Source organism: Clupea harengus, chromosome 5 (assembly GCF_900700415.2).
Source record: "Clupea harengus chromosome 5, Ch_v2.0.2, whole genome shotgun sequence".
Classification (NCBI taxonomy): Eukaryota; Metazoa; Chordata; class Actinopteri; order Clupeiformes; family Clupeidae; genus Clupea; species Clupea harengus.
In genome coordinates this window covers 561,446-575,343 of record NC_045156.1, presented here as the reverse complement: position 1 = coordinate 575,343, position 13,898 = coordinate 561,446, and the positions used below count along the sequence as shown (strand labels likewise).

Genomic DNA, 13,898 nt, shown 5'->3' with positions numbered 1-13,898 from the left:
TTGTGCCATGGTAAGAATATTAATTATTATAAATTATTAATACAAGAAATCCATAATGAGGTCCCACTTTTAATCAGATCCAATCTTGTTTGTAAGTATGAGCACTTCGGTCACAAAATCTTAAAGTTCAATAATCTATCATTTGGCTTTGAATCATTCAGTTGTTTGCTGAAATTGCAGAAACCAGATGACATAACTGGATTTAAGACCAATCAACGGGGTGTGACATCATTTCCTATAAGATGTTGTCTGTGATTTGTAATTATTTGATGCAAATCCCAGGTTGGGTCAGTTCTGGACAGTATCCCTTCCGCATGTATATCTCTCAGTGGAAAATTCACGGCCAATCAGTGTGGTTAAAACCACATTTGTGATAATGGGCCTAAAATGACCATTTTCAGTAGCCTGCTCATGTGGACATCTGCAGACCCAATTATGTTGAATCCTCCTGTTTTTGACAGCACAAGGCAAGGACATTATACCAAATTTTAGGCAGTGGGTGCAGTATTGTCTATGGGTTCCCTTTGTGTGTGTGTGTGTGTGTGTGTGTGTATGTGCACTTGTGTTCAAGTGCTCCTCTCCATTAAGGACCGTGGTTTTTCAGTTCCACCACTCACCCACACCACAGTGACACTGTTGTTAGGGATTAGCCTGAAAAAACAACAACATTAATCTTTCAATATGTGTAACCATGCTTCAGAGGGCTTGTTTTCTTTTGCGTAACGTTTTAATTTAATAAATATTTTTTGTAACTGTGTACAATGATGCTGTAAGCACCGATCAACAATTCTACATGCCTGGACATTTTACGTTGTTCTGGGGGCTTCTCAAAGTTCGACGGAGAATACAGCTGGAACAACCCTCAACAGCAATGCTGTGTCAGTGAAGACATAAAACAAGCAACATTTTAATTGTTTAAATATTCTAAAATTGGAGGCTAGCGTTGGAATTTTTTGGATGAAACAATGTTCCTTTTGACATTAAGGATGGGCGACAAGCCTACATTTCCCAGAAACCACCACTGATTTATATGCAGCAGAAAACGAAGGCGGACCTATACTGCTCATGTGGAGGCGGTAAGGAGAGGAGTATTGAAGTGTAATTTAACTGTAAACGACACGCCGCATATGACAACTGGAGTTTCAGTATCATGGAATTAAACGTGGACTGTGTTGTGGACATTTCGCTCCGTTGAACGAGTTTCGCCTGCTGTCATCCCTTGCAAGCTCTTCATCTTGGAAGGTAAAGTTTACCGTAACTCAATTTGTCTGGAGGTGAACAGAAAATGAGCATCTTCATCCTTACCTGGCTAGTCAACAACACTACGTCCATTCAAACATGAAGTATAAACAATGTGTCGATTTGATTATTCAGTAGGCTACCATTCACGTCGCCGCACTGTTTGCTTGACTGAAATGCATGTCCAGGAGATGAAAAATGGCAGGTTGAGCTTCCAGGCAATAGACAGTGAAGAGCGCTGAAAAGTGAATTGATATTCAACGAGGGGGGCAATTGAGTTAAGCTAACTTAACGCTAGCTATGATTGCTTACTAGCATATCTAAGACAATTAAGGTTACGTTGACACAGACTATTGGCTTACATTGTTACAACAACGTTAGTCCAGCGAAGACTGAATGGAACAATCAGCAAGTTCTATCCGGACCCCGAGGCAAAAGGTTAAATTAATATGTTACGCGCCTAAATAACCTCTGCTCTCCTTTTTTGATAACTGAAAGTCTTGGTGTTTGTGTTCAGTGAGGGCTAACGAGGCAGATAATAACAATAATGTTAGGATGGCATAGCTTGCCTGAACCAGGGATTTACACGGAGGCAGTCGAACGAGGTAGTTCGATAGGAGCGCCAGCGCTTGAACAGTCAGTAAGTCAACCGATAAGCCCCTTTTGCGGCCTCTGAAAATAAACGATGCCACCTTCGCTATGTTATCTGAATAAGGCTAGTGGTTTGTTTTGGTCGGAGAAGGCACATAAAGACAAACGTGTTTAGTTCCTCTGTGGGTCAATTCAATGTATATCAGTGTTACTATAGTGGGAAAAAGTTAATGAAAGAGACCCACTTTAGATTTACCGCTCCTGTATCAGGGGAAGTGGTCGCGCAGCATCTTGACAAGTGACGCGTCGCTCACAAGCATGTTGTCAAACTTGCACGCGCTGGCAGCCTGCATGCGGGCAATGTGCTAAACAGTTCTTCACCTCTGCCACAGTTGACAATTCAGCTGTTTAGGCCACTGGATTAGAAGGTTTAGAAAATATTTCTAAACAATATGTTTCCTCCAAAATACTATATAAATGCTATTCCAGTTGATGTTAACAAAGATCCAAATACCCTTTAACCTTTGCTGGAGCTCTGACAACAGGCAGGTTTCTTAAATTTCGTTTGTCTTCTTTCCACGTGAATTTATCCTTAAAATCCTACACTACGCTGTAATATCTGCTGTACTTGCACTCATTTACATTACTATATATAGATGCACTCTATTCCTGAATTAATTCCTTATCCTGTCCAATTTCAATATACAAACTAATCAACTGAAGAATTTCAACAATGCTACTACTATTTACCATATTGGCAATAGGGATGCAATGGTACAGCGGTATGCATCAATGATTTTTGGGCTACGGTATGGTTTCGGTATCTTTATATTTCAGAAAAAAATGTAATTTGCCTGTATACATATCAAACTTTCTATTCAGAAAAATGGCATGACTGACTAGGCCTGGTTCCTGTTTCACTTTCTCTTGAGGTCGAACTATCAGCGGAGACAGCTAGATAGGATGTCCGTGTCAATTCGTTTTCAATCTCTCTCTCTGTGATGTTCCATACAGCTTTGGTGGTGAAATGTGTGCAGGAGGGGACATTTCATTTAATCCCCCCCATCAGGTGACATAATCCAGAGTCAGTAACCACCAAATAGGGCTGCAAATCTTTGGCTATAAATACTCCCAATTTTGTTATTACATCCACCAAGGAGGCCATGTATTCGGTGCAGTTTGTTTGTTAGTTTGTCTGTCTGTAAAATGGATTACGCAAAAACTACTGGCTTGGTTTCCCATGAAACTGGGTGGAAATGTGTAGCATCGGCCAAGGAATAACCCATTACATTTTGGAGTGGTTCTGACACACAGCCATTGCGAGATGCAGCATTCGGCCTTGGCGGAGGTCCGCACCCTCTAGTTGTTGGAGGGCGACAGCAAGAGATTGTTGTGTTTTCGTTAATGAGTGGACTTTCCTTGCTCCACCTGGAACACGGCCAAGTTGGAGCTGAGATCATTCTGTTTTTAGTTCCCCCTCTTTTCCCCAGCTCCTATTTGCATACTGGCCACTGATAGGCTCCAGGGAAATTTGACAAGCTCCAGAGACGTTTTGTGGATCTGAATATACAACTTGCGTGGAGTCTGCAGCGCAATAAGCATGTTTTGGACAAGTTTTCGAAAATAACAGGCATATCGTAATACCGTCGATCACATATGCATATTGAACCATAGGGGGCGTACCGAATGGTTTCACCTAATATTGTGTGCCGTTGCATCCCTTATTGGCACAAACATGTGTTCTTGTTTGTCAGGCACCATACAGTAACACACTTTACAACATTGTGTTTAACCTTTGCAGATTGAACTTGCTCTCCACATAAGCACAACAATGTGTATACGTCTGTGAAAGTCTTATTTTCTTTTCCAAAGGAGCACAATCCTGAAAAAAATGATTCCTCTCCCTCAGTGAACAGTTTGTAAACATTGCACACGCCAGATTGAGTGCATTCAACAGATGGCCCATAAGTTATCCTCTCCCTGTTAAAAACCAAACCAAACCAAACAAAAAACACACAGATACAGGAACAAGCTGCATGATGACACCCCCTTGTTTTCCCATCTTGCCCTTGCAGGTGCAGTCCAGCTCGGAGAAAGATGTCGGACAAGATGTCTAGTTTCCTCCACATCGGGGACATTTGCTCCCTGTATGCGGAGGGGTCCACAAATGGATTTATCAGTACATTAGGGTAAGTGCAAACACTCTGCTTGCCACCCGAGTCTTTGACCCCCCCTCGTCTCTACCCCTCTCTCCCACTATGACTGACAAGTGCTGAGAAACACGGGGACGCTGAAAATGTGACTTTGCTGAATTGATCTACTGCATATAGACCACAATAAAGCAAAGCCAGTAAATGCACACTTGACAGGAGGGGGATGAACCTTCAGAATCATAGTTTAATTCCACTCTCCGATAATCCCTCTTCCTTCAAAAGTCGAAGTGACAGTTTCAAGCCGTTTCTACTGACAAAGTAAAAATCCAAACTTTCCATATCTTTTTCAGTGTGGTGTAACTGAAGTATGTACTGTGAAGCGTCATCAGTGCTGTTGTGATGCCAAATGAGGAATGTGGCAAGGGGAGTTAAAGCAGGCGAACGAGTGAAATAAGAGAAGAGAGGTCAAGAGGAAAGAGAGTTAATGTGTAGTCAGCAAGAAAAAGGGGCTCTGACTGGGAGTGTGTTTGGGGCGGAGTGCTAGAGGAGAGGAACAGGTTCGTCGCGTTAGAACGCTTTTGCAGGCTAGGCTGCTCAACACAGATTTCCTCTATTGCTCCTCCATGCAAAGTGTGTCAGCGGCACTCTAAAGGAAGTAACTGCAGGAGTCCTCAGCCACAGCTGTGGTCACATTACAGGAGCGTCAGAGCATGAAATGCTGTGTGTTACTCTGCTGACGTCGTCCAGGCGCAGATGTTTCCCCCCTACCGGTCTCCCAATCAGCAATCTTGTCTTGCCTTCCTCACACGGGAGGTGATCCTCGCAGCGGGGAAGTGTCCTAAAATCAGACACTCTATAGGCTCTTGATGGCTTCTATCAGTTGTGGGGCATCACAAGGATGTGTAGCCCATCTCCTGAGAAGCTGAAGGCTGCTAACTGAGAAGCCTGTTTCATGGGAATGATGATTGGCCACCCTTCATCTGAATGGGTACTTGTAGCTGATCATCCTAGTAGTCATGCAACAGCTTTTTTGTGAGGTGAATGGGAATGATTGCAGCTTTTCTTTTTACCCTTCTGTCTGTCTTTCTCCCATTGACTTTATTTTCTGGCAGTGTTTGTCTTTTTCCATTCTTGCCTCCATCCATCTTTCTATCCATCCATCATGCATGCCCTTTCTCTGCCCTTTTCTCTGTGCTCCGTCACTTCCTGGCACACACAGATACCCCCGCCCTATGCCATCTCTCTCTTTCTCTCTCTCTCTCTCTCTCTCTCTCTCTCTCTCTCTCTCTCTCTCTCTCTCTGTGTCTTTGTCTTGTTCTGTCTTGTTCTCTTTCTGTCTCCTTTACATCAGTGGCAGCTTCACGTCACCCATCCATAGCAACGAGTCGCCGTGTCGCTTTCAAGAACACCACCTTGACAGTGTTCATTTGTCATGTCGTCTGCCTGCCACTGTTTTCCTCAGTAATCACCCCCTACCCCCCATCCCTCCCCCTCTTCCTACCCTGCTGCTGATGAGCTGGTGGTTGGCATTGATTAGATCGGGAGGAGAGAAAGGGAAGGGTCAAGAAAGGTAGCTATTTTTGGAAGCATTTGAAGACAAGGTGTTTTGTTGTGCTCTTGCGACACTGACCTCCGAGGGACGAGCGCATAATATGCCACCTGGACCGCAGCTGGTCCGGGGGATACACACAAGCTTGATTGGCTGACAGACTGACTACTGTCCAGAGGCCAGGGCAGAGCTGTGTAAATATAGCCCTTCTGTACTGAAGCTGTCTGTCTGAAGCCTCTCTCCAGTCTGTTTGAGACAAACAGGACGAGACAAAGGCCCAGCAGCAACCGTTATTATGTGTGTTTTGGAAATTGCTACCTGTAATTTATGGCAAATACTGCTGACCCTACACAGCTCTGCACATATCTGCTATTGCCTCTGTGCCACAATATCCTTGAGGATAAATATGTTTCATAGGTTTCTTTCACAGGCAATCTTCACTAACAGATTACAGAGGAACTGTATCCTTATAGAAAGCAAAATGTATTGCTGATGTCTACCATGCAGTAGCTCCATCCTACACAGAGTCTAAAAGTGCACCACCTTCTATATTTATCAGCACCATTGAACTGTATTAATGGATCTAGTGTTGGTTTTGTGAAAGATTCCTGTGACATGAATTGCTTCTGTACACTTCCTGTGCAAAGAGCTGATGCAGACTGCTGCGGCTGTTTATTCTCTGCTGTCGTCCTGTTACAGTATTTTTCCATGTAACACAGGGGATTCTCTGAATATTATGACTTTAAAAGGTTGTCAGCATTTGCATATAGCATTTGACTCCCATCACCAGAAACTAGCTTGTTCTGTAACTGAGTGTTAACCCAGGTGAGATGGTGAGACATTATTACTCGAATAGAGGCCGCTTTTGTGCTGATAAAATCTTGAAAGTACTCATAGAGAAACCTAAGTGACCATGTCACCGCATACGTTTATATTGACAGTGAGCTACTTAGAAACTGTTCTCAGACATTCTTACTTGAGCTTAAGCGCAGACTTAAAACAGTTACAGAACACATTCTGAGAAGTGAAACTCCTCTTCTGCTGACCTCGGTTGATTAGGGGGTTTATGTAACACGGAAGTACTCTCACTGCGTGTCATTCACTCTCTCCTACCACCATCACCACTATCATGGCCCAGTCTCTGGGGGGTCTCTTATAGTCCCTCGTAAGTGCAGAATTCCCCTCCCGTCAGCACTGCTGTCTTATCCATTTGTAGTATGTTTGCAGCAGTGCTGCTGGCTTATCCCTGATGTTTTAAAGCCACGCTTTGTGAAGAATGCTGTGGGAAGTTATAAGCTGTGTGTCTGTGAATTTGGATGAGGATATTTTTAGTTTAGCTGTCTCTCGACAAGATGGTATGAAGGGCACCTCTGTCAGGGAGGAAGTTCATCACACAAGAACACAAGAATGCAGAATGTTTTTTTACTGAACTCTTTGCTATCATTTCTCACTGAAGCTCATCTCGGTATGTGCCACGCTTGAACATGTATGCTTATGATTTAATTATACCCAGTCAGTTTCTATAAATGTCGTTGAGATGTAAGGCAGTGTGTTTCTTTTATTCACTAACACCCTATCCATGCTTTTACCCCCAGTCTCGTGGATGACCGATGTGTTGTACAGCCAGACACAGGAGACCTCAATAACCCTCCTAAGAAATTCAGAGGTAAGGAAAGCGTTCACTTTCCCTCTCATGTTCATTTGGAGAAAGGAGCAGTAACTCGGTGTGAAAATGTGACATGTTTATGTCCAACTTGTCACCAAGTGCCTAATGCCTTTTAACGTGAGCATGAAGGTGTATCAACAAGGTAATAAGCTGTGTCACACACCTGCACTGGGGCCTTGGGTGAATGACAATGAGCTTGCTGTTTGTGGCATTCATTTATGAGACTAGCAGACCATCATGCCCACTTTGGTTGTTCCTTTCATTTGATTTCAATGGCTTTATTATATTAGAAGTCAATATGATGTCTCTTAGATGCTGATGCTGTGACCTTTAGTCCTGGTCATTTTCATGGTCATTGTTTCTATTCAGATGCACCGGTGTGAGTTGTACAGTGACAGAGGAGAAATGAGTCGCTGTTCATTGTATACCTTCATGTACTGCTGTACTAGGGCCTAGAAAATAATATCATGGTCTGGAATGCAGTCATTTTTGGGCCAGAAGGGACACCTTTTGAAGACGGAACATTCAAACTCACAATAGAATTTACAGAAGAATACCCAAACAAGCCCCCCACAGTTCGTTTTGTCTCAATTCAATCCTACTATTGGGCCTTATTTTCATTGACGGGCAACAAACAAAGTAACAAGCTGCAAGCAAAGTCTGTCACACATGAGCTAAAGCTATCGTGGTTGCATTGTGCTGACCCACCCTCAAATTAGCTTAAGTTAATGTGCAGCGGACTTTGCCCGCTGCTCGTTGCTCGTTGCTTTTCCAGTTGCCCATTAAAAAAAATTAGGGCCCATTGTCTTCATCCAGCAATACAAGGTCTTTATGGACGTGGGATCTCTGAAGTCTGTTGGGATGCGGAGAGAGGACATGCTGTCCAGCATTGTGAAACCTGAACCTGTATTTTCAATGGGAGTGCAGTTTCACTGATGCTAATTAACCTTGCATTCACCTGCCTCCCAAGGCCAGGATGTGGTAACAGCTATGCAGCAGTGCACAGTTGGTGGCTGGCAATAGGAGGTCCTGTGGTGACAAGCTGGTGGGTGTTAGCTCTCCGAAACTGTACCCTGCAGTGCCTTTTGTTTATTGAATCCACATGAGAGGCCTCTCATATCACTTAGCCAAGTACAATGGGCCAGCTTTATTGTTTCCTCTTTCTCATTCCATTTTTAACTTGGCTCTTGAATGAACTTTTGAATGAAGGCAGCCATATGCACTTTGGCAGAGTAACACTGGAGTGGAAGAGCATATTGATAAATCTTTGTCCTGGTCGCGAGTTGAGCTACCGGGGACCACAACAGCTGATGAAATACAGACTAAATCTTGGCTGTCTCCACTCTTGTCACTGTGGACAAAAATGACCAGCATATGAAATGTACAGACATTTTGTCATTCTTCAGGTTGCCTGTGCCTATGTGGAAGCATTAGGCCCACTTCCTGCTAATGTAAGCAGAGGGACTTGCATTAGGAGATATCACAGTGATGAATGACCCAAGCACTCAGCAGAGTATGAGGGCCAAGGCAGCCTTTCCGTTATGGAGTGGCTCTGTTAATGTAAGCCCATTCAAAAGTTCCCATAAAATGGTACTGTGACTTTACTGCTGTGTCCCTCATTCTGCATTCTATCCAGTCATTTTATTTATGTTTTGGGTAATTGCGCCAGGACTCCGTAACTCAGTTTCCACTTAGGTAGACCCATTTGGCTTATTGTAATTGCAGCTATTTGAGATGTAAGGCATATTTCAGCCATGTATGGGCGTCCTGGCTCCATGATTTGAATACCTGAAGAACACTGGCTACGAGAGTGGGTTTTACTTTTTCTGTATTACATAAGTGTCCCCCGAGTTTCCTATGAAAGTAGTGATTGTGTTGTCTCTGTTCGGTCCGACTTCTTGGAGCCATGCATCTTGATGTAAATTGCCTTCTGATTCATTTTTAGTTGAGATAGACTGTGACTTGCAGTACTGTTTCAAGGATTTTCTGCAGCAACCTTCATCACAGACAGTGATCATTACCTCGAAAAACAATGTCCCATGTGTTTCTTGGAAGTGGCGTTTATTTGTTTTTCGATTTTCTCAGCTTCGCCCATAGACTGGCCTTGCCTTCACATGTATGTCATTGTGTTCATTATAACCAAGATACTCTGCTTGAGCTTTCCCTTGGGTGGTAGCTATATAGACAGCTGTAATGTCACATTGCATTTCACACCTCACCATTTATTGTTGTAACTTTGCTGGATGTTCTTGTTCAACATGTTTTCTGTTGTTTCTGTGCTGTAGTGAGAGATGAGTAACCTCTAATGTTTTCTTTGACATATGTCATGGTTTCTGTGTTGAAACTGTTTCTTTTATGGGATCCAAACCCATTTGAAGCAGTGGCGGTGCAAGTTTACAACAGAAAACTGAAATCAAACACTCTGCATGAGCCATTACAGTCAGTAAGCAGGCTAAGCATTATGTCACTCTAAAAGACGCACAGAAGTGGTGGCAGGTTCACACTTTTCTTGTGTAACACAGGCAGTTGAATGGATAATCGTGAAATGAGCTGTACTTGCAAGTAATGTAAACAAATTAGCTTTTGTTGTTATATACATTTATTTAACTTTTTAGTTGAAATAACAAGAAAACAGGCTTAAAGAGACAGTATGCAACATTTTGCCACTTTTTGAAGCAGCTATTATTGGTATCATCTTCAAATTACTTTTCTTGTCATATAGGCCCAGTCATATGCAGGACAGATAAAGGTACCTGTCGTTCCAACTACCTGCCTAGGGTACGCACTATGCAGTTCTGTGGTCCGGGTTGGACCACCCGGTGAAAATGTGGAGGAAAAAAAAAAATGCTTTCACAGCACCTCGCCAATTATATCGCCAACAGACAAGAGTTAGCATGCCAGAAAGTCTTTTTTTAACTGTGTTGTTTTTGGTATTTGGAAGGATCGGGCATGCCTTTTTGGAAGTTAGATTGCTAGCTTATGACCAAAACTCCTTATTTCTGCTTTAAGGTTATCAGTGTGTTGTGACCTCTGCAGTCCTGGGTCTTCTGTAGTGCAATCTGTTTCTTGAATGCTGTGTCAGCATATTGTCATCCATCTCCATGTTTTGAATGCTGTGTACATGCTGAGAGCCTTAAAACATAATGAGATTTTGACGTGAGATAAGTACTCGTTAAGGTCCACATCTAAGCTATATGCCAAGAAATGGAGAGCTCAGACTCAGAATACCCTCTGTGTGTCCTCCAACTGTTTTTTATTTATTTATTTATTTATTTATTTATTAAGTAACTCACAAGCTGTTCCCCACCCTTTGGTTTCTAAAAAAACCACTTCGCATCTCTCAAGAGTTGTGACAGACTGATTTTAGCACGAGGTTGACCCCAGAGATTAAGCTGTTGGAACTGTGTGTTTGTGACGTCTGATGAAAGTGCTACCCATTGCGTACTCCAGAAAGGGCATCGGTAAAACAAGTGACACCATTATGGTTTCGCTGTCCATTTATTGCCTGTACTGAAAATGGGCTTGGATCGCAATTTGGCACATGTGATCAACTGGGGAAAAAAGAGTTCAGCTCTAGGCTTCTTACTTGACTGGTCCTTTGAATCACTGTTGTTTGTTTGTTTGTTTGTTTCAAGCACTGTGGGGTGTCCTCACAAGCATGTCTTTGTAGATTCTCTCTTTGCTCATGCATAACACTAATGTCATATTAAAAGAAATCTAGTGTGAGACCATTTGCTTCATTTGAGAGTATTAAAATGCTCTTATTTAAAAGTCTTAAGTCAGATCACATCATTGGGGCTTCAACCGTCAAATTGACCGGTGATGGGAATTTATTCAGTTGTTAAGTTATAGAATGGGTATCCACTTGGTCTGTTAAGCCTTTCTGCAATGTCAATCTGTTCTGGCCTTTAGCTGGGAAAGGCTTTAAAAAAAACTCCCCAACAGCAGCCTACATCAAAGGTTGTCTTTAAAGCCCGACCACCAAGGTCATTGCACGGACGAGCATGAGTAGCCATGCGACCGGTTCCAGATATCCGTGTCACGTCCTGCCGCAAGTATCTGAGACAAAGTGCTTCTCTGATGAGCACGAGGCCCTGGCAAACTTCCAGAGCAGGCCTTTTCATAAATTACTTTTGGAGCGAACTCCAATAACTGTGTGGGAATTATATTCTGAAGTCAAGGTCGTAAAAAATTAAGTGTTTTTTTTTTTTTTTCTTCTTCTTCTTCAATATTAAAAAACGTGCCAGCTCCCTGTTGCTTATTTTATCAGGACAGCTTTTGTCCTCTGTATTGGCACCTTCACTTTAAACAACTCTACTTAATCATGGTTAGGGACATTATGCTGTGACACCTCTGATGTTTTGTGTGGTTTAGTGTATACCACTAGCTTTAATTTGTTTATGGCACAATTGCTTTGTACCTTTCCCTCAAGGGTCACCCATACATTTGCACGTCATGGAAAGACTAGGAGTTCTCAGAAGAGTTGGCTCTGTCTTCTTTTGATCTGTTTTGATCATTTCCTACCAATTGTGTATTTCACAGATGGAGTGTTTTGTGTACACTCCACGTGTGTGTGTGTGTGTGTGTGTGTGTGTGTGTGTGTGTGTGTGTGTGTGTGTGTGTGTGTGTGTGTGTGTGTGTGTGTGTGTGTGTGTGTGTGTGTGTGTGTGTGTGTGGCTGGCCTCCTCAGTTGAAACATACAGGGATGATTCACCATTTTTCTGAGCGGTGCCAGGAATCATTTCAGATTCAGTGTTTATTATCCTCTGAGGGTTTAGTTTGGTGGTCAGGGGCTGCCTTGGAAATGGCCTTCAGATTGACTGATGGATCAAGCAGTTCCTGGAGTCTGTTGTGTTTGTCTGCTGTTGCCTGTCAGTATCTCAGGAGATTAAAGCATTTTCGCACATATGCCCCCACATCCCAGATGTGTCCAGTGAGTAATTTAGCAATGAGAAACATAGCAAAATTATGTTTTTGACAGGCGAGAGGAATTTCCCTTCCGCTTGACCGCATACTTCCACCCTCTGTGGAGTTCCCAAGCCTAACACCTTAACATTCCTGAACTTTCTCTATGACTATTTTTAGAAGTAGATCCTCTGTGGAGGGTTTCAAACAAAGTTGGCGAGGAAGGACTTGAGTTCTGGTGCTCCGGCTGTGTTTGGGGAGACAGTGATGGCTGGCAGGACAGATGCTCACACTGGGCCGTATTCTCCCATTCACGTCCTTTTCCTTGTTTGAACGCCTCCGGTTATGCGCATTTCGATCACGCCCACAGCGTTAAACTTTAGAATGAAGGCAGGTCGTGATGGAGGTGTGATTCATTTAAAATAGAAGAAAACTAGATCACATCCTCGTTCATTTTGCCTGTCGGGAAAGCGTGGAACATGGACTTTCGCATTACCTTATGAATGTCATTAAAAGCAAAAACATAAACCAGACATTTATGTCTTACATATATTACTTTGCATTTATGTAAATTAAAGCATCTATGTATCACATAAACCCAGCCATCAAGTAACTTAATCGAACAACACATGCGCGAGGTGTGGAGATTCATTATTTCAAAATCACTGTTGAGGAAAAGGTACTTCAAATTCCCAGCTTCAGCTAATATTGCTAATATTAAGCACTAATAGTAATCAAGAAATCAAACACCTTGCCACTGCTGACTGAGATACAGTATGTGCATCATACCAGCCACCCTCTGAAGCAACCAAGACAGAGTGCAAATGATTTCGATGAGGACCACCTAATATTGCACTGTTGATGAAAATAACGTAATTTTAGTAGTTGTGATTTTGTAACGTTATTTGTAAGTTAGAAATAGGCCTGCTGCCTACTTCAAATGCAATATGATGTTTCGCCTTGTAGTGTTTTTTTACTTGAGTGCATGGGAAATTCACGCTCGCTGTGAAGCTGTGGTTGTCTGAAAGAGAATACTGGAAAACAGTTGGACACCCTGATTGGTACAAGCTTAGAGCTTTTTCCCCGCTCCAGTTGGGCATTTTCTCCACATGACCCATGTCCATTTCTCGAGAGCTCTCATGCCTTGTTTGGTAACAGTGTTGAATTGTGTCAAGGGGAGAGAAGATGGACAAAAATGTTGTATTTTTCTTGCCTTTTCTCTTTTTTCTTTGTTTCAGTGGTAAAACATGATCTCAGATGGTGCTGAAAAGCAATGGGCAGAAGCAAGTGAGAGCTTAGAAAAACAAATTGTATAAAAACAAAAACTGTTGGTATACATATCAGGGAAGGTTTTAAAGAGAGATGGCAACAAATTGTATGGAAATATCCATGATGAATGGCCTGGCATGGAATGGAATGAGCTGTGCATGGAAATGAGGGTGAGAAGGTCCAGATTTGATCAGATAATCTGGCTCAGGACTTTGATGTGGTCCAGTGTTTCACTTGTGAGCCGAAGTTATATCAGACGACCTCTCAGGTGACATCACATGCTCAACGGACGCTGTGTTTAATTTTTTCATCCCTTTATTGTAAGAGAAAAAAGCGGTCAGAAATGGATCACTGTTTTTCGTGCATTGACAATGTTGTATCATTTTCTTTTTACTGCGGAATTGCTTTCATTTCCTGATGGCATAAAGAATACCTAAATTAGGTTCAGTTGAGTTACGTTTGTTTAGATGACAGTTTTACTCAGAGGGCTGGATTAGTACAAGCCCACAAATAAGTTTGTTGATGT

General features: G+C 42.6%; 1 protein-coding gene across 17 annotated transcripts in view; it reads left to right on the top strand.

The window, feature by feature from the left end:
- Positions 1-656: 656 nt before the first annotated feature.
- The window catches only part of itpr1b (inositol 1,4,5-trisphosphate receptor, type 1b), a 109,132-nt gene continuing 95,890 nt past the window's right edge, over positions 657-13,898 (top strand). For 9 of the 17 annotated variants that reach the window (XM_031567217.2, XM_031567203.2, XM_031567214.2 and 6 more), the window contains exons 1-3: positions 659-1,242; positions 3,906-4,019; positions 7,128-7,198. In XM_031567217.2, coding sequence (XP_031423077.1) covers positions 3,928-4,019; positions 7,128-7,198 — 163 coding nt within the window. In that variant the 5' untranslated portion in view covers positions 659-1,242; positions 3,906-3,927. Of the gene's footprint in view, positions 1,243-3,905; positions 4,020-7,127; positions 7,199-13,898 lie in introns of all 17 variants that reach the window. The other 8 variants (XM_031567218.2, XM_031567219.2, XM_031567208.2 and 5 more) reach the window with 2 other exon arrangements.